We start from the raw sequence: 22,148 nt of genomic DNA on the forward strand, positions 1-22,148 counted from the left end.
AGACTTAAGATTTATATCTAAGCAGAAACTTAACTGAAACCACTGGAATGCATGGAATAATGCAACCTGTGTTTGGACTGCGCTGTTGAGAAAAAAAAAAGATCTACATTCATGCATTTAGGTCTGTTGCATTCATAAATATATATATATACACTAAAAGGTCTCATATTGCTCAATTGCGGATCATAGATTCACTGTGGTGCTAAACTGAAGAATTATTTAAGAATAACTTCTATTTACCCAAAATTTCATTTCTGCAGATTTACCCAATTTTAAAATATTTTATAAAAACAGAAAAAGCAGAGAACAGCTCAATAACGGATCCTTTTTTACTTAATTTATTTTAAAATAAAAACTAAATTAATGTAACAAACAGATCCACAAACAATCCAGAGTTTAACCCAGAGGACTAAGTCTCTGGTCCTCTGATCCCAGTGAAGGGAGAAACATAAGGACAATAAGACGTCATCGTCAGGATGCGTGGATGACGACGAGCAGCTCCAGCGCGGTCGTGGAGCGTACACAACACAAAGGGTCAGACCCTTAGCCAGGCTCAGGTGAGTCAGTGTGCTCGAACCCGGTGACCAAGTTAATGGAGTCTGTGAATCCAGGCCCAGGGCCAGGAAGGGGGCGGTGCTGGGTGTGTATTTCCATTCCTTAGGCTACTGTCCCACTGCATTCCACTCTGTTCCAACTTCTTAAAGTGTCAGTGAACATGAGTGACGAGCTCAGCTGTATTTTGAGGTGAAGGGTGACTAAAGAGTATGAACATGATGCTTTTAGAAAACGTTTCCCATCCAGGTGATGAGTAAGGGGACGTTTCTGAATGACGGCGTTCCTCGTCTGTCAAAACACAGACCTCTCTCGCTCTGTCTAAACTAACAACGTGGAAAGGGAAGAGCTACAATAGTTACAATAGCTACTGATGAAATACATGCATAGAGGTGAGACAGGAGTAGGTCTAGCTTTCGAATACGCTGCAGTAAACCTGTAAAAAAAGAAAGAAAGAAAGAAAGCTCATATTTCCTCAAACCAACACCACCACAACTGTTTCCTCCTCCTCCTTTTTCCAGTGACAGCTTGTTCTTTTTATCCGAGCTGATAGCATCCTTGCGTTGTTTCGTCTTGATCGCTGAAGAGCCATCCTACTGTTCTAGCCTCCAGCAGTTCATATTATTGGTGCATTATTTCACGCATGCCTGCCTCTTTTATCAACTGCTTCTGAAGTAATGTTAATAGACTAGAAAATTGAGACATTTATGAAGTATAGGCCGTGTTTATGAAAAAATCCATAAAATCTGACAGGGATGAGGTGAGATAAAAGCACTGTTTTAATAGATTATGTCTATGGAAGATCGTCAGGGGCTGATGAGCACCTCCTCTGGGATTGCTCACTTTTATGGGATTAATTTTGTTGTATTAAAAATGCAGGTAAATGTCTTAATTAATCTGTACACACCACACTTCTGTGTTCGAACCCTCTGGACCTGGTGAAGCTTTAGATGTCTTGTTGTTTGGAAAATCTCTTTGTGGATGTGCTTTAAGTATGTGTGGAAGGGACAAACTAAAGTATTCCCACTGAAGATTACCCAGACCCTTAGATAAGATCTCTGCACTGCTGGTCTCATGGGTTTTCACATTGCCATGACACAATGTGATTGTACACAAGCCCTTAGCGCAGCTTTGTTCACCCTGTTCTCTGTAAATGGAGATGGATTTCATCATCCCTGACCAGTTTATTCATTTCTACCCTATAGAGATTTTTTTTAGATGTCACACTTTTCATGGCTGCTGAACATGACCTCTGATCTTCCTAACAAGCAGGTCAGACAGCCCACCTCATTGTTTTAATATGTTTAACCCCCGTAAGGAGATTATTCAAATTGTATCACCGCAGAGGCCACTTCCTCCCTTTGACACTAATTGCGGACGTCAGATTCACTGTTCCCAACTGTGCAGCGGCCCATTTTGACACTTTCCAAAATCCAATGCAAATCCAATTGTTGGTCCACATGAGGTTTGCGTGGAATAAGCTGTCACTCCTAATGGAGAAAGAGAGCACACGTATTCCCCAAACAGGACCTAGTGCAGCTACGTCTTCTCCTAGACTTTAAATTGGATTAGTAAATAGAATTTCAAGGGTTCAGTCCCTTGGTATGGCATTCATCATGATTTTCACTCGGCTATGTTTCAGCAGCTGCACCTTCAGCACAAACCTGCTTTTGTTTGGTCTTATATTGATAGGATGCTGAAGAAAATTTGAATCTGTAGATTGAGTTCATGATGAGGTTCTAGAGAACATCAAGCAGTAGAGTTTAAAGGTGTGCCTCAGTGGGCAATTTGGGACTCATGCTGTTAACTAAGACTTTGGTTAATGAAGGGTCAACTCGAACCATCTGTCAACATGCAAGCTTAATCGTGTGTTATGAGGGAAAATTGATTTTTTTTTTTCCCTTTTTTTTTCCACTGCAAAATCCTTCTATTGCACTGTCGATCAAGCAGCCCAACAATTCTACAGGGGATGTGTTGATTCATATTTATAAATCCCCTGATCACGTGAAATTTGTAGCCGTATCCTCTCATGTATACACATCGGGAAAAAACATGTTACTATTTCCTAACATCTTAATATGTATATTCAATTACTCCATTACTGACTGATCAACAAAACATTCACATCTAAAACAAACCAAATTATGAACAACTAGCTGGAAGCTCTGAGCTCAGAACAATGACGATAAAAAAAAAGAAAATCGTGCACTCAAAATCATTCATTAACTTTATCATCATTATTATGTAAAACCTGACCTGAAACGAGAACCTAATCAACGGTATAACGGATAGAAGGAAAAAAAAAAAAAAACATAAACAAACAGCAGATTTTTTTCTTCCCTGCCTCAGGGTCATCATCTAAATGATCTCAAAACATATTAAAGGTGCCTGGAGCAATACAAAACAACAATATAAAGGTTAACTGATTTCCTAAATCAAAGCTGATAAGAATCTGTCACACGGCCAAACATGACCGTACTCCTAGCAATCAGAATAATAGTTCAGCACAAAATCTATCTAGGGCTTAACACGACTGAACAGTTCGTCTCTCAGGAACGTTGTGAGCCATCGCATCTTCAGCATGAGGCTTAGCATTAAGAAGAACTCGAACTCAAAATGATCTGCACAACAGAGTACAGTGCCATGGACATTCATAATAAAGCCAATTAGTGCAAACTCTTAATATCCTTTTTAAAATAATGCAATTAAAAAAAAAGTCTTCCTTCGGCCTACGAAATATCTTTACATGACAGAACAATGGAAAAAATATGACATTTTAGGGGAAATAATTGCAACGCTGAAAAGCACTCAAGCTAAGCTAAGCTATTCTCCTCTCCTTTAAATGGGATTTAACAATTAATCACTAATTATTTCTGGGCAGAGGAGGAGGGCTGCGAGTGCAATTCCCTCAGCGACTCTGCAGCATAAAAGCTGTCTGTAAAAAACTGTGCTTGCACCATCAGCACCAAAACACTCTTTCTCATTAAGACTGCGACGTGGGGGGCATCGCATCTGCATGGGCACAGCAAGGGGGTAATTGTATCAATATGGGAAACTGTCTACTGCATTAGGACATTGTTAATATAGTTTTCCAATTTAGCAAATGTAACACGGAGCATCGGATGTTACCCGCGACGGGGTGCAGAATGCACATTTACCCATGATTGAGTTGTTGAATCGCTCGATTATGCTAGTTGTCCGTGATCGCGTCAACAGAAATGAATAGATGAGAAAGACAAGACATCGAGTTTTACGGTGATTACAGAACTCTGCCACACTGATCAATGTGTTTATATGGACTGGGTAAAGATTTACAGTAACAAAGCCCAAACCCACCGATAACATAGGGGACCTTCTTGTGTGGCTTTATTATGGGCCAACAGTGACCGTGTCATTAGTGTGTGTGAGAAACCAGATCTGGTTGTGGGGGTGAAAGTGGTGCACATGTTCTCACTCATGGGAGAATGTTGAAGAGAGATGAAGGCTGCGGTGATGAGATGGACACTTGTGTTGTTGACAGTAACTTGACAAGTTTAATCCTGTTCCCTGAATGGGTAAACAGTAGTGCCAGCCATGCGTGCAACCACACTAACACTTCCTGCATCAGTCTTTGGAGTTCCATTAACTATTTGGTTTTGAAAGCAAGGGCAAGGTCAAATAAAGCCTAACACACAATACGGCAAAGCTCATATTAGACAACAAATGTACTGTAGCGCACACACACACATGCACAGAATAGATTAATGCACTATGAAATATATTTTTCCACTGTACACATGTATGCTTCTGATGATCTTAAATTTTACACTATACTACACAACTGTGTCTGTATAATGCCTCAAATATCTGTATTCTGGTTTGAGCTGGAAGTGGGCGTGGCCTAAATAAATGATTTCTAGCTCTGGCTGAAAAAGAAGTTATTTCCTATTCACAAAATCTGTAACAACAAATTAATTACAGTGCCCATATGATTCCCCCCCACCCCCCTGTTTTGATCACCTGCCAATTCCCATATCCCGAGCCAGCACACCCCATCACACAACAGCTACCAACTGGTGTAATTCCACCTACATGAGCTCACAGACACCCACGACTAGCTAGCGTCGCTCTGAATGACCACAGGGAGAGAGTAATGCTATCCGTCCCACCCAGCGAGCAGAGCCAACGTTGATGCCGGGACTCCCGGCCACAGACGGTTCTCATCAGGATTCACGGACTCATAATCTCACCTCCATGAGGGGAATGCTTTGTGCTACTCGATGACTGACTTGAAATAATGGTACGATTTTCTAGTCTGATATTTCGTTTAATTTTAAAAAATGAAATCATGTTTTGAAGAGGACAGAGCACACTGTGAATGATGGAAGACAATCAGGGAAAGATAAGAGTTAAAGCAACAGATCAAACTTTCCTAGCATTGCTCTCAATCTACAGCCAGAAGGCAGAGGTCAACACAGTCCATAGTCGATGGAGGATAGAGGAAATCTGCCGCTCAACTTGGGTCAACCAGTGGACTAATTTGACTGGAAAAAAAACCAACAACTTACTGTATAGCACACATTCTATTTGCATCTGTATTTGTTTTAGTCAAGAACACATTATCTGTTCAGTCCAAATAATGTATTTATTTATTTATTATATATTTTTTTGCCTCCCTATCCTGAGTGCATCTTTTGGACAATATATACAATGTACATACCTCAGACAGAGAACTTCCTCCTTTCACTTTAAGTAGAACATGAGGAGATTAATGATCATACAGTCACAGAGTATTACCTGCACTGCCTGGCTGTAGGGCCCGATGTTAGCCGGCGCCCAGTGAGATATGCTTTGCACATGCAGCGTGTCTCTGTGTTGGAAGCAGTCTTCTTCAGGAGCCGCAGACCAGTCGTGAAGCAGCACATCCATCTGCAAGAGATGACCCACAGGCAGCCGAGCCTGCACACACACCCTGCAGAAGGGAGGAACTAGGATTAATAAACAGATAGGCCACTTGAATAGACAGATAAACACTTTATTGACTGAGAAGTGAAATATAGTATTGTCAAACGTTTACACCAGCAAAAAGACATTAATAACGTTCAAATGACTCCAAAATTCTAATGAAGTGAAATCAGCTTTACCTGGCTGGAGGACAGTGTCTGAAGAAAAGGCGATATACAGCGTTCACTTTCCCAAAGTCCTCCATGTCTCTCACATACAAGTGAACCAGCACAATGTGCTTCAGCTGCCATGCCTTCTTCTGTAATTCTCCTACCAACAAACACATGTTGTAATAACTCATCATTCATTTACATTCGTTAGTTACTTTATCATGCTCAGGGTTGCGTTAGATATCGGGAACACTGGACACGAGGCTGGGATACACTCGAGATTGAACGCCAGTCCATGGGGCACCAAGCCCATCCACATCCACACACTAATTCATAGTCTGGGCAACTCTGACTCGACAGTCCATCTATAAGCATGTGTGTAGATGGTGGGAGAAACCGGACAAGGCAGAGACAACCCACATGGACATGACGAGAACTTACAGAACTCTACACAGACAGTAACCTGAGCTCAGAATAGAACAGGGGACCATAGAGCCATCGGTTAGACATTGACGCTACCCGTTGAGCCCCAATGCTGCCACCATAATTCCTTACAGAAAAATATTAGATTTGTGTTGCAAATAATAATCATCACATGTCTAATCTCTGGTTGAATATAAAACCTAGAAGGTGAGAAGAAAAAAATATTGAGATCTAAAATATTGATTTTCGTGGCACAATAGTACAGCGAGGAAGACTGTTACTGAGTCTTGAGGCAAGGCCTAGATCCCTGTAATAATTTCATAGAGCATCCAGTTTGTTTTCCCTTTGCAGCCCCTCTCTGTACTTCACACAGTGAGCTCACACAAAGACAGTCATTAAATATTAACCTGTTTAATATTGTCTCAATACTGTGAAGGCTGTTTGGAATGTACGACGATAAACATTAAATATGCTTTTCATGTTATGCCTCTCTTAGGGAAAAATGTTTTCTTTTCTTTTCTTTTTTATATGAAAGCCTGCACTTTAAAAGTTCTGCAGGCAAAAAAAAAAAAAAAAAAAAAAAAAAAGCCAAGCACTCTTCTGCCTGTGTGTGAGAGCATGTGTGTGTTTTGAAGCAGCAGTTTCATTCTTCCAGTTTAATTTGAAGTGTCTGTCCTCGTTTGGCGAACGCGCACTGGTTGTACAGTGATGGACAGGGTCCCTGACACACGCTGTGCTCGCACCCTCGCTTAAAAGGCATGAGCGAATAAAAAGCAGCCACTTATGGCCAGACGCACCTCTTAAAAGTGCATTTTGCTAACACAACAAGGGGAAAAATGTATGAAAGTGACTTTGGAACAAAGGATTATTTGCTGTCTGCAGTGTGAAATTGTTTCGAGTCGGGTTGAGCTTTAGAAAAAAACCCTAGAAACTCCAGCAACATATCCAGAAGCAGAAAACTACTCTGTCTTTTTGCCTTCATTTATTCTCCACTTCACCTCTGATAAGACTAATCGCAAACCCTCTGCTCCTGATGCTGCTCTAACTATGCCAGGCTGGATTTACTGAGAAAGGATCGTGCTTGCTTGTGCCATGTGCCAAGCTTAAAACTGCCACACTAGGCGATCTTTTGTGACTTTTGGATCTGTGAGCCGGAACTGTAGCTAGTTACCTTGCAGCACAGTGAAGGCATGCTGCGTCTGACTCTGGATATCCGTGTGCTCGGAGGAACGGCCGCTGATTCCAGCGATCCACTGATAGCCTGCAGAACTTCTGGCTGAGCTCATAAATTGACACTCTGGAAAAAATAAAATAAAAAATAACAACAAATAAATAAAACAAAACCACGCTACATGTTATACACTCTAGTGTCCCAGAGTTCAACCAAACCTCTATTTAATGCATCTGTAGTGCACTTGTGATTACCTTGAACGACAAGGTCACAATCTCTTATACCATTGTCCTGTTGATTTCTTAAATCTGATTGGTCTGAAGGTGTTTGTTATTTTTCTATAACAGCATTTCTGTGTGTAGTGCCAGCTGTAACTCCAGTCACAGATTTTTCTTAAAACGCTTGATCTAAAAACCCGTACGGTCGAAGTTCTACACAAGTGGCGGGCAATTTTATCCAGAATAGGATGGTGTGGAGGCAGGTTTATATTTCAGACAAGCAGAAGCCATACCTGAGGCTAATGAAAGCCAAGATCTACTGAACAGGTGGAATCAGGTTTGGCTCCTGCTTGTGTGGAATGAAAAACATCACCAATAAAGGGCCTTTGTGGATAAGACTGCACACCCTTGTTGTACCTAATCTGACACTGATAACATCATCAAACCAATAAAATCGTTGCTATATTAATGATATGTTTATATAACATTTCTTGAAGGAGTCTTCAGAGTTTTGTAAAGACCTGTAAGTTTTCCATGATGTGAAAGTCTTGGCGCTTTCTGGTTTCTCTGTATGTTGTATGATAAGCTGCATTTTTTTTTTTTTTTTTTACTTATTACAAGACCTCCTGTTTTTTATTACAAGACCTCCTGAGTTTTTTTGTGATCGCTTGATGTGGCTTCTTAATAATTTGTAATGCAACTTGAGTTTTTTCCCTGAAAACTACCTGAATTGCTAAAATTGCTTAAGCTTCTGCTTATGATTCTTCTTTGTAAACTCCTACCAGTGAAAACACATATGTACAGTAAGTACTTCCTGTGACATCTGTACTCATGCTCCACACACAGGAACCGAAGAGGCAGAAGGTGTGTTGTGAAAAGAAAAAAAAAAAAAAAAATTGCAAGCTCCTCTGAATATCACAGATATTTTGTGTCCATTTCCATAAATACAAAATCCAGAAATCTTGAAGAGACTTGTATTAAATTCAAGAGAGAGGGAATGAAGCTAGGCTATAGATGGCATGGCTGTTTATACCTGCTATAACTGAATGTAACTGAATCTCATGGATGCTAACCAACATTAGATTAGAAAGTATAAACAGTTTAAAGCACAATGTGTCGTATTTTAATAAATAAAGAATCGGAATCGATGACAGGTTGATGGTGTAAAAGAAAGAAACACATGATGGGGCATGCTTTTAGAGGGAAATAATCAGTGGTGTGAATTCAGCTCAACATGAAGCGGAGTTATTTTTAACAGCACAACGTTGATCATTTTGCATAGTGTTGTTTCAGATTTGTCAGTGATTACAATTTGTTATGTTAAGTACGTCTCAGTGTTACTAATAACAAATAGGAAACGGTCAAGTTAACTGTTAACTTGTCTTGATGAGACACAGCAAAGAATATTTCTGCTGATCCAATTACTAATATTATCCTCTGAAGTGTCGTGACATCCACGTGGGAGAAACCGATGCCCCTCCGTGTTCACGTGTGTTTACTAATGAGACTTTTGTTAAAATTGAGTTTGAAGTTTTTCGTTCTCAGTACAGAAATCTGCACAGAGAGTTGTGTCCATGGTAACCGTACACGTAATACTGATCGTGTAGCTGCAAATGCAGAAGTGCATCTTAATGAATTAGACTAACGAGCTATAAAATACAAGTTTTAGAAATCCTGGATAAATACTAAGTGACTAATTCATTTCAAGACGTCATCTTCTAAAGGAACCTGCAGCAAAACCCACAGCCACAAAATGAAGCAATCAAAACATTCCACTTACAGACTGAACTAACTATAAGTGTGATTTGAGACTGTATTATTCACAGAAAGCTTTAAAAACAAGAAAAGATGACACTCTGTGTATTATGATGTGCACTACAGATAATCAGAAAACACTTGTTATATAGAAAAGCCAAGAAATAACCATAATGAAACATGATGCGCATTAAACCAGAACCCGAGCCGTGTCTGTACCCTGAAGCACATGACACACACAACATGCACACGTCTCAGAGTGACAGCTAAGGTCACCGTTTGATGCAAATTCTTCCTGTACGTCTTGGGCTTTATCAGCACAGGCCGTCTCCTCAGTCATCATGTCGATGGCGCTTCGGCAAGGACAGCTAGTGAGGGGCAGCGCGCTCTCCGTGGAGCCCTGAAACACAGTCCAAATAGGAATAAATCAGGCAGAAGGAAGACAAACACAGCTAACCTCTATGCCTATGTAATTAGTTTTTCAATAACCCGGCATGTGCTCTGTGTGTGTCATTTTTTTTTTTGACGTGCCAGACACAAATAACCGGAAGGTGAATGAACATGAAACTGGAATATGAAAAATATGCTTAAAAAATGAGCTTATTCAGGAGTAATAGGTGACAGCTTGCTCTTTTGATGCCTTAAATGCACTTCAGCTGTCACTCCAAAGCTCTGACTTGTGCTCGAGAAAGCACAAGAAAAAAAAATCCACTTACTTTTAGACATCCGTATTCTTTTCTTTTAGACTGCAAACAAGAGGAGAAAACGTTCGCCCCTCCCTTCGTGTAATGCTTGACGAAAGTCTACTAAATGCAGAGCAATAAATATTTCATCTCTCTGTAATCCCCTGCTGTCACCTGCAGTTGGCCATATGATAATCGAATTAATTGTACTCCAGCCTCTCTGAGCTGCACAGAGAAGAGCTTGACTAGTATTAACTGAGGGCACACGCTGCATCCCCACCCCCCAGCGTCCTTCCTCCTCCTCCACCTCCTCCTCCCCCTCCCGGGCCGCTGTTCTTTCCTCCAGAGTGTGGTGTCAGTGTGAATCTGTCAGGCTGATGCAAAGTGTTTCTGACTCCTCTGGACCAGGCCTGCAATCTCCCAGCTCTACGCTGCAGGAACCACCCTTGAAGGCTAGCTTTTTTTTTTCTTTTTTTTTAAAATCTGAAACTAGCCTCAAAGATTTCCCCTCTTCATCCCTACAACCCTCAAAACCACAAAAAGCCTGAAGGTTGGTGTTTCGTCACCCCGTGATCTAATACACACACTCACTCGCTCTTACTTGAATATGAAATTCACACCTGTCATATATTTTGGAATTTCAAAATGAAAGAAAAAAAAAAATACACTAAACACACTAAAGCCCCAGATAGTGTCATTTTATGATGCTATTTTGAGACTATCGATCTCACCATGCAGTATTGCTGCTAATCAGGTCAGCTCCCTATGGAAGGCTTTATGGTGTGTGTAACACGACTAAACTCACTTGTTCACACCTATAAGGGTACTACAGTCCCTAGTTCTTTGCTGGAAAGCTTACAACTCTTAACATAACCCTTAAACCACCAGAGCATCATGTAAAGAATAAAACACTAAATGCTGCACCGTTAAAGCAAAATAATCAATGATGGGGTGGTGGGAAGTGACCCTGTTACCACGCTACAGCTGATTATTTCCCCCAAAATAGATTTCATAATCTTTATTTATGAAAGGACGTCACATCGTACCTTTTATTCTCATGGTGTAAATTTTTACTGTATTTCAAGTCATTTTATACGTATATTTATGTGTCTTGCTTTCTTCAGAAAATACAATTTTATATTTTCTATATAGTATTTATTATTCCTGTTTCTAGTGTATATGACCTGTGAGACATTCTGTATGTAGTATGAATGCTACATTTAAAAATAAATAATATTTGGTTAGTCAGATTTATGAAACGTTTTTGTGTATATTTTATAAAAAGATTAAATTTCTCATCAAAATTTCACATTTTTGTACAAGTTTCTGATGACAGGAGTGAATGATGTAGCGCGAGCGTGATCAATTCACGCAGTGTTAACGTAAACCAGTCCCTCGGTCCTACGTACACATCCTATTTCCTCTCTGCCTCACTTAGCTTCCTTATAACACTGAGCTACATGTAGCCACTGAGCTTTCACATGCCCATGTCAGGGTCTTCATCCGAGCAGACGTGTGTGTTGCACCAGTCTAATTTTAGGCTGCGGTGAATATTGCATATGTCAAAGTAGGCAGTTTCAGAGACATGGATGAGAAGGCATGAAAGAAAAATAAAAGAGCATGTGCCTCTGGAGTTAGTTCTCATTAGTGCCTCAAAGTCATTCCCTCTTTTCTACGTGGATGGCTTTGAACATCATCCCAGATGGTTGGACTTTTAACAGATTTGCTGCAGGTTTAACAGTAAAAACAACATTACTAAAATATTATAACTCGAACGTATAACTTACTACATATTCAAAAGGAAAAATATCGAGCTGTAACTAAAATAATTTATAAATAATTTTATAATAAATAATTAAAATAATAATGTTTGCATATTCATTACTAACTCTTTCACTTATAACGTAGCAAGCAGAAGTGCAAACAAGAAAAAAACAAGGGCCTAAAATACAGACTAACATCTAACTATATAAACATAAGATATATAACAATATGTTAAATGTGTACAAAAAGATTTGGGCTCTTTATTGAAGCCAAAGAGATTTTAAACTAGAAATTTTGAGATCAAGGACCAAAAATCCAGGAGGAAAAGGTTTGATCCTCCTATAAGCCAAAGCTGTAAGCCCAGTGAAGCTCTACATTACAAAACAACACACTTAACACCACTCTTATCCAACCTAAAGCACACAGTCTATATACTGTTCAGTATTATTTATCTGTCATGTACAGTATTGTACTGTCTGTTTACACAGTAAGTCTCTTTCCTTGTCTTTTGTCTTGTACTGTTGGCACACAAGCTCCTTCGTTTTATTTTCAGCCCTTAATTCTTAGTTCTTGTGCCTAGAGGAACACTGTTTCATTTCTCTATGTATTGCATCAGCTATATGTAATTAAAATGCGAATAAAAAGCTTCTTGATTTGATTTGACTTGTCGTTATCTCCTGGGATCTGATTCAACTCTGTGTGTGTAGAAGGAGCTGGATCAAGCCCATGATTTTTGTGTTTTTGGGTTCTTAAAAAAAAAAAAAGGGGGGGGCAAGTTGTGGCCAAATGGTTAGAGAGTCTGACTCGTAATCCTAAGGTTGTGGGTTCGAGTCTCGGGCCGGCCACGACTGAGGTGCCCTTGAGCAAGGCACCGAACCCCCCAACTGCTCCCCGGGCACCGCAGCATAAATGGCTGCCCACTGCTCCGGGTGTGTGTTCATGGTGTGTGTGTGTGTTCACTGCTGTGTGTGTGCACTTTGGATGGGTTAAATGCAGAGAACGAATTCTGAGTATGGGTCACCGTACTTAGCCGTACGTCACGTCACTCACTTCTGCAGCAAACAGACCACATTAGGTTTAAGATGTTTTAGATGAAATTCATTTAAATCATTTGTCCAATCAAATAGCCAATTGAGTATCAAAGGGCAATTTGCTGTATGGACCCCGCTTTAAGGAAGCACTAATGTAAGGCATCACTCACTGTAGTTTTGTCTTCTGTGTGCATTTGTGTAAATCGCAGGTACGCGACTGGGGCAAAGGCGTCATCTGAATGTATAACCGTCTCCATCGCATCACTGCAACAACATGCACATTAGCACAAAGCTGACACAAAGCTGTTTTGTAGTCTAAAGACAAGTGTGTGTGTGTGTGTGTGTATATGTGTGTGTAACTCACATGACTATCCTTTTCTTGAATAAGGGACAGTCAGTGGTGAAGGTCTCGTACTCGCCCCCTTCGCCACAGATATGCACGCCGTACTTCGTTGAAAGCTGATCGAAACAATGTGTACAATAATACCACATTATCTCAGTGACAAAATCAACTGGGATTAAATAAAATCTGAGAAAAATCAATAGGAGTGTGACCAAAATGTATGGCATACAAATAAAGGGATGATAAATAGCGTTTGTGGATGGTTATATAAATATCTGAGTGTGTGTGTGTGTGTGTGTGTGTGTGTGTGTGTGTGTGTGTGTGTGTGTGTGTGTGTGTGTGTGTATGCTGACCTGATGCAGATAGGGTTCCATCTCAGCCAGAGTCTTTCCTAAATGTGTTCCAGGATCCAGACCTGCCAACATATAAATCATAGACAAAGCACAGTGATTAGAAATGACAGCAAGAAAGCGCTTGTGTTGACTCTGTCTGTCTCGCACTCTCCCAGCCTCTCTCTACAACACACACTCATACACAAAGCACACAGACACACACACACACACACACACACACACGTGCACACACACACACATCTTGGCTCCAGCTACTATTTATTTGACTTTGCAAATTGTGTACACAGATCTCTCTGAGTAAGGTTAACGGCTTTCAGTCTCACTGAGAAGTGTGTTTGCTGCCTGGTTCCTCTGAGACCGTAATCGGGGAGAGAGAACCTGTTTATTTGTATTCCCCCCCTTTAAGTTTGGCACAGGCAAATGAGTCAGGGATCACACATGTGCTCAATAAACAGCAGAATAGGAGTGAGAGAATGATCAATGCATGGAGCGGTTTAAATACTTCGTAAAAACTATTGTACAGTTTCACCAGAGGCTTTTTACCCAGCATGCTCAGAAAGCATCTGAGTGTTAACTTGATTGAGTGTTAAATTAGAACCATAATAATCTGTTCTTATAACTGAGATGCTCTGTCCAGCTCATGTGCTCAGCGTGCAACCATCCTGCCTGCTTCTCATCTCCCTTTTGTTGTAAACAAGTCGTCCGGACTGATAAACAAATACATGTGTACTTCAAGCCAGTATCTACTGCTCAGGAAAGTGCAGGCCAGTTACAACACTGCCATCAAAGTACAAACATATCTGACATGTACACACACACACACACACACACACACATACACATACACACACAAAATTCTTTTTCTTTTATTATTCGTTATTTCTTTTATTATTCCTTATGTTTACCCTCTATGTTTATGTTCTGTAAAGCTGCTTTGAGACAATGTCTATTGTAAAAAGCGCTATACAAATAAACTTGAATTGAATTGAATTGAACACACACACACAGAGAAATACACAGAACACACACAAACACACTCTGTCTCTCACACACACACACTAACCGCAGACATTTAAAGATACACTGAACACACACTGACACCCTGAAAAACCCTCTCTCTCTCACACACACAAAAACACACTCTGTCTCTCACACACACAGCCATTTAAAGATACACTGAACACACACTGACACCCCGAAAAACACTCTCTCACACATACACATACCACAGACACAAAAAGATACACAAAACACACACATACCTTGTCCTTGTGAGTAACAAAGAAAGCTTATGAAACACTTTTGTCTGACACCTTGAGTTTTATTTATCAATCTTTTAGTAAAACTGGTATAAATGTTTTCATAGGCCACAACAAACTGAAAGAAAGATTATTTAGTAAAACTCTATAAATGTTACTTGATGTATTCCATCAAAGTAAAGTGAAGTGCATAGAGAGAGAGAGAGAGAGAGAATGAGAAAGAGATAATAATGATGATGATGATGACGCCTCCTTGCTGTGAGGTCAGACTCTAGGCTCTGGGGAAAATGCTTGCATTAGGCAGCATACTATCAAAGTTGAAACTTCTAGCACTCTGAAATGCTGCAGCGCTGCAGGAAAACAGCAGAGCGCCAACAGGGGAAAAGGAGTAGGGTCCTCTAACGTACCCCTGAGGCACTCCGCTCGTAATTAGTATGAGAATATCTAATCTCCTCTTCCTCTCTCATCTTAACCCTGCACAAAGGTAATAAGGGGAACACCATTAAAATTCAATAACCTTTTTAATTAGACATGCCCTTTTAACAAGTTTTGATGATTGGCTTCATTTTGCTACGCGGGGTGGCTTTTTTAATATGTTCATTAAGATCGTTCCCTTAAATAAAACATGATGCGAAATTCAGTGATATTCACTGCTACTAATGTGATTTAAAAGGCACTTAAATACAAACTGAAGTAATTGACAGTAATGCAGTTGAACAGATAACACACCCACCATGATTTTCCCAAGAGGGGTCCAATTCCCAATATCCTCACCCAGTGTTCTCAAACTCCACTTTAAGACTTTCTTTTCTCCAGTGTTTATCTGTTAACACAACCTCCTGCATGATGCTATCCAGCTAACTCTAATTAGCCCAACAGCTGCAAAACAATTTTGTTCATGATGTCTGATGCTGAGTTCGTGACAAAGTGAGAACCGGGATGTTTCTGACCTCTGGGAACTTTCTGCTACAGTAAGTAACAACAATTTGACAAAAACTTTCCAAACCAGCACCTTTCATTCAAAAACCTTTTAACAGACTTTGTTTCTGAATGTTGTGATGTTATATTGTGATGTCATCACCTTGGTACAAAGCATAAACAAGAAACAAACACTACACTATACTCTCACGTTGCAGAATCCACCGTAACCGCACAACACTCGCACACTTAACACCTTATTCAATAGTCTCATATCGATACTTATTTTATGATTATGAAGTTTGTCTATTTATTTTCACTTGTACAGCTTCACACTTTATTGTATTGTATTTATTGCATTTCATTTCATTATTATCTTATTCTTATTTTTATTTATTTATTTATTTATTTATTTATTTTCAATTTCAGATTCACTTTTAATACTTTTTTTAAATCTTCACTCGAAAATCTCCTCAAAAATCTTTTTCCCCATAAAAACCATGTGGTACGATTGTGTATGTGTTTATGATTGTTGTTGTGAAAAATGAAATTAAAATTTGATTTGATTAGAAATACAGCCACTTTGCGGTTCGTTTCGCGGTTCAAGTTTCGCGGCCTCAGTGATTTTTCAAAAATATTCATTGAAAAATAAAAATAAAAACGGTTTCCCAGGATGCCAGACAAAGAGAGAAAATCTCTCAGAGGCTTTGTACATACCCACAGCAACTCAGACAAGGCACATGATTGGTTCCCGGTGTGAGATCTGACCTGATCATCGCATCCTCTCCCAGCTTCTTCCCTTGTTGTATCTCGCCACTCTCGTTCATGCTGTCAACTGTGTCCTGCGTATTGTGTTCGAAATTAACTTTTCGTTAAGCCCTTATAATGCCTCCTAAGCGCCGTGCCCCTGCGAAAGATTCCTCTTGTGAGCCCAAGAGGAAGAGGAAGATGATGACCATCACTTAGGGCCAATCCTACTTCGCAGATTTTCACCTATCGCAAGGGGTTCCGGTCCCTATTAACCGCGATAAACGAAGGATCACTGCATTTTAAGCGTTTAAAAAGACCTGAGGTTGTGATTAATGGCAGACATATTTTCAATTACTGAAACAAATTCATAGAAAAAAAAGTTGAAGAAAAGCTGATAAATGTATATAAAAAAAACAAGAAGTCCAGTTTATAAAACAACTGGACTTCTGTAGCAGATCCTCGGTCACTCATTTATGTCAAAGATTCAGTAAAAGACAGCTGACCAGACCAAAGACTAGCTACGTTACTAGATATTAATAGAGAAAGAGAAGGATTTTTCAGTGTAGACTTTATTTACTTTCTCTGTTCTAAGCATTTCCTCACAGAGGTGTTTTTTTGGTGCGGTCAAAATGCTTGATTTATGTATTTTTTCCCCAAAGAACTGAGGAGCTGCCGACTACATGTAGATTTTGAGAACAAACTCCTCATCAATACACAATTGTCAGACTGTATATTTATAATCACACCCTAAAGCTGCGTTGAGACAATACCCATTATTAAAAGTGCTATACAAATAAAATTTAATTGAATTGAACTAAATGAATTGGTAAAATGGTTAGCAGAAGATTCTTCTTTTAAACTACCAGTGAAGACACATGTAATACTTACTGCGATAGCTGTACTCATGTTCAACTTCAAGGAATCTAAGAGAGAATGTCCGCTGTGATTAAGTCAAAATGACACGTCTGTGTCAAATCTGTGTCATTTTCAAAAAAGCTTCTTTGAATATCATAGAGTTTCTTGATACTGTGTTTTCGTTTCCTGCTATTGCAAAATCACGACTTAATGGAGATTAGCACAACAATGACACGTCTCAAACTCGAGAATGTGTTGAGAATGCTAACGTGTCTCCTGGTGTAAGATTCAAATCGGCTATGAATCATCTCCACGGCACTAGTCATAACTTATAGCATGAACTTGTCAGTCTGAAGCAAACCACAACTGTTACACATGTAAAGGTAGCTGTTGTCATTGTTCAGACTTGTAATTAGTTATACAGACATTTATTATGTTGCCATTTAGGAGTTTTGTTTCTTTACTGTCCTACAGTTTGAAGCCACAATGTGGTCCGTCAGCAGGATCCCGAGCTCTCATTGCTGCGGCGCGGGTTCGATACCCAGACACTGTCAGTGCTGGTCCGGACTGTTCAGACTGAGTGCTGTACAATTGCATTAAAGTTCACTGCACACCATAACTGCCAATCAGAGAAAGTCAGGCTAATGTGCTTGGTGATATACTGTATACATCTCAATTCTCCTGCTCCTTTCATGTGAGATTCGCACTGCTTTGCTCTTTCTCCTCTGTACCTGTTATTACCTGACCTGAAGCCAATTACCTCAGCCTATTATGCCACATTAAACGCAAATAAGCCCACTTCAATTCATCTGCCAGCAGCACAGCCTCGGTGCACTTCAGACAGACAGCACTCCAGTGAAACCCAAAAGAAACGGCCTGGCTCTAAAAGGCTTTCAGCCAGGAGCCTATAAAACAGCAATTAAAGTCAGTGAACTTTCAAACCAGCATATTGAGCTGCACTGAAATGGACTCGAAAGCGTCGATGTTTGCAGAACCCTAGAGAAAGGGGCTCCAATTTGACTTTTATGGCGCAAATTTCAGTGGAGACAATAGTAGGATGTAGCAAATGGAATTTAGAAGGAAAAAAAGAATGAACATCGATGGCAGCACTCAAGGTTAAATTTAGCTTCACTTTCCAAATGCAATGGGAGATTAATCACACATCAAATATCACTAATCATTTTCAGTGGGTACTAATAAATAAGACAACATATATAAAGAAGATTTGCAAAAATACTGAAAAACACAAACAATCCACAGCATTCAAGTTCATTTCGATCACTTCAGATCATTTTCTTATTTTCTTGGATAATTTCTTATTTTCTCACAAACAAAATACACACAGCTATAATTAACCTACTTCAGAAAGACAGCCCTTCTTGGGTGATGTATTTTTTTTTTAATTGAATCTAAATCTGCTAGGAATCTGCTCCGCTGTTATAGAGGACCAAATGAAAGTCTGTGAGATTCCAGATAGCGTCAGAGCGGCGAGTATCTACCTCGCGCACGTTGTCTGGAGATCTGTAGGCTGACAGCTCAGATTTAATCCCTACATTCAGAAAGAAAAGCAAGGAAAATTGGATTCATGATGACTAACACTTAAAAAAAAAAAGGCATCTTGTGCATAGAGCTGAGCTTGTTCATCCTTTGGATAATGCTCTCAAAGACTAGTGAAAACAATAACTCTTTATCATCAGCCCATCTCATAAAGAGAGAGAGAGAGAGAGAGAGAGAGAGAGAGAGAGAGAGAGAGAGAGAGAGAGAGAAGGTAAGAGGGAAGACAGCAGGTAGAGACACAAGATCGTAGGATTAAGGTAAAGTTGAAAATTTGCTCAAGCTCTTATCTGAAATTCAAAGGCTCTTCACAGAATCACAGACACATAATGACTACAACTCCGCCACATCAAGGATATAATCTTTTTTTATCCAATGAATGAAATAAAGAACACGCATACAATTATAACCTCATCTGATGCTTATCTCTCTCTGAACTAAAAGGACGTAATCCCTGCTGGTTAAGTCTAATTCGAAGCTCTAACTGAAAACATAGCGCAAACAGTAAGAATAAAAGTGGTACGTTTAAAAATTAAAGCTTGCAGCTTAAAATCCAAAATCTGTCTGAATGCAGATTTGGAGCTCAGAGAGCAACACAGCCATTTTAAAAAGATTATTGGACAAGTCCAGCTAGTGACTAATCCCCCTTCTGTTGTCGCACTGAGCTGAGAATCTTAGCAGGACCTGCGGCTGTCTTGACTCAGGTCAAGGTTAACTTGAACAACCCGGGGGTGCACTTCTCCATTTACTGTCATTTTGCTCAGCTAATGCTACTTTAATTGTTCCCATCACTGCTTTTTACTGTTCCTTGCCCCACAAACGTCAACAGAAAATTATGATCGTTTTCTTCAGAGTAATTTGGCTGGATCCACTCACACATCAATGACAGCGTGAAAGTCCTCTCGTTGATTAGAAAGCACCTGGCCTCACGTTTTGAAAGCTCTTTGCTCTCAGAAAGATTTCTTTGCTGTGGTTGTACCACAAGCAGGGATCTTTAGTGTGTTAGCCTGGGATGGCGGGTTATGTGGTGAGCTTTTAGAATAAAACTTTTAATTACGTACAGCCGTTTATGCTGACATATACACTATATACACATCTTATATGAAAATACACACTATATGACCAAAAATATGTGAACACTGGACCATCAAACTCATATGTGGGTTTTCCCTAAGCTGTTTTTCTCTAAACTTGGGTTAAAACATCCAAGGATTGCCGTGGATAGAGTGGAAGAGCTCAAGTGTCCTGAGCCCTGACCTCAACCCCACTGAACACGTAATAGATAAACAGGAACACAGGCTGTTCTCTAGACCTGCTTATAAGTACTAATGCTCTTGTAGCTTAACAAGCAAATCCCCACAGACATGCTCCAAAATCTTTCCAAAGGGTGGACTAAATCTGGAATAGGATGTCCATCAAGTACATATGAGTTTGATAGTTTGGTGTCCACCAGATTATGGTCATACAGTGTATGTATTAAATGATGAACCCTTGATGGTACCACCACAGAATCTGTACAGCTACATTGTAGTATTTGTAGCGTAGCTACTTCATTTTAATTTTAGGTCGCAAGTATGTAAGCATTTTCTAATATAAATTGAATTGATAGGCTGAAATGTGATTTTTGTGGGGGAAAAAAATCAATGCAGCATCAATTGAGATTATGTCAAAATCAGTAGGCAGAAATAAGTGAATGGAAATCGTTTTCCTGCACACAGCCAATTAACTACCAGAGACAACGCAGCATCTGGGAATCTTCACCTCCACAAACGTAGCAATTAACTAATTACATGATGGTTTTGATGCCGCCAGTTTGTCAAGCCAATTATCTGTATTTTTTCAAACACAGGGACTGCGAATGAAAATTTACGAAGGCCTCTCAGGTTATCTGTATAGCAGTGAATAAAAAGCACTGACGAGGCTTCGACACACTGACAGGTTCCCCGATCGCATGCTGGCGACGCGTGTGGGCAGCTGTTTCAGAAAGACAGCGTATCAGCCGTGTCAGAATGGTCTGTCTTCCTACAGCACGCCAACACCATCTTAATGTGTGTTATGACTTGCACATAACCTGTGTACACCAGCTGCTTTCATGGACAAGCCCCTGGTCGACACCATGCCGAGCTTGCCTATGTCACGTCACATTTCACTTTGACTCCTGAAATGAGAAAGGAGGATTCTTTATTCCTACCTGTGGTCTGATCGTGCAGCAGAAACGCCTATCTGTCACCTGATATCCGCACACAACACGCCTAGCTGCTTCAGCACGCTCTGGTGAAAGCTACAATTATAGCAGCAGGGCCTGATGGCCCCACGGCACTGTGAGACCATTCCACTCGCACTCATTTGTAATTACAGACACCCAGAGGCCCGGTGAGGAGTCGGCGACGAAAACATCTCACTCATCTACCTGTAGTCGACGTGAGAACTCACACAAAGTCAGTTCTACTAGTTTTCCTTTCTAATTATTAGCTTCCAGAAATGCAGGGAATCTGCTTTCAGGAGCCTGTTTTGTCAGAGTGAGGTGAGGAGGGCATGTGTGTGGCTTGGGGCAGATTTGGAAAGCTTCTTGTGTTGGGTGATTTCGACATTCCCGCAAACACACACACACACATGCATACACACATGCACACACGCACACATATTCATACAAAGAGTCTTTGTGCTCAGGAGCAAAACCAAAACAATCTCATCAGCATAATTACCTCTCTTCTGCTCCTACTTTGAGTTCACGCAGGAAGGTTGAAACACGGCACATTGCCACCACACATATCAAAGCACAGAGTTATTCACTTTTATAGACGGAAAAAAAAGGCTCTCGAATCACTAGAATAGAACAAAACGGATCCACCTATGACAAGTTGGGAGGGGGATTAAGGACAGGTGAATACTATTCTTTACTGTTAATACATAAACCAGTATTAGATCTGTGCTGCTTAAAAACATATAACCTCCTCAGCTGAAAAACGCTCTGAATAGTGTCCTCTTACTTCCAGCTACAGTCTTTTGTCACATTAACAGCGTTTTAAATGTAGATCCTGTAGGTCAGAATAAATTAAATATCTGATTTGGGGGAAAAAATAGATGGACAATATACTTGTATGCCTTTTCAATTTGTGACTAAGTGACAACAAGCGCATAAGAGCGCATAAATAACATCATGTGATCGTGATTTATGGCTACAAGTAGCACAAACATAAAAGAATTATTTTCAACTTAATTATCATCCATCATTTCCCCTGTCAAGCGATTCACATAATACCCTTAAACCAAGAACTAGCCGCAACAGAAAAGTTTTTTTTTCCTCTCAGCAGTTCTTAGTGAGTAACCAGATATGGATCTCGCCTAAAGGCAGAGCATGGAGCAAGAAAACAGGTGACAAGACACTAACCTTGCCTACATCACCCTGTCATTTAACGGCTTAAA

General features: G+C 40.0%; 1 protein-coding gene across 1 annotated transcript in view; it reads right to left on the bottom strand.

Annotated features, from left to right (window-relative positions):
• The window catches only part of dph6 (diphthamine biosynthesis 6), a 65,145-nt gene that overhangs the window by 21,348 nt on the left and 21,649 nt on the right, over positions 1–22,148 (bottom strand). Inside the window, exons 6-12 of the mRNA XM_027171983.2 lie at positions 13,387–13,448; positions 13,055–13,149; positions 12,861–12,954; positions 9,489–9,612; positions 7,240–7,365; positions 5,676–5,805; positions 5,329–5,503 (exon numbers count right to left, since the gene is read on the bottom strand). Of these exons, the coding sequence (XP_027027784.1) occupies positions 5,329–5,503; positions 5,676–5,805; positions 7,240–7,365; positions 9,489–9,612; positions 12,861–12,954; positions 13,055–13,149; positions 13,387–13,448 (806 nt within the window). The remainder of the gene's footprint in view (positions 1–5,328; positions 5,504–5,675; positions 5,806–7,239; positions 7,366–9,488; positions 9,613–12,860; positions 12,955–13,054; positions 13,150–13,386; positions 13,449–22,148) is intronic.

The sequence above is a fragment of the Tachysurus fulvidraco genome, chromosome 12 (assembly GCF_022655615.1).
Source record: "Tachysurus fulvidraco isolate hzauxx_2018 chromosome 12, HZAU_PFXX_2.0, whole genome shotgun sequence".
NCBI classification, from domain to species: domain Eukaryota; kingdom Metazoa; phylum Chordata; class Actinopteri; order Siluriformes; family Bagridae; genus Tachysurus; species Tachysurus fulvidraco.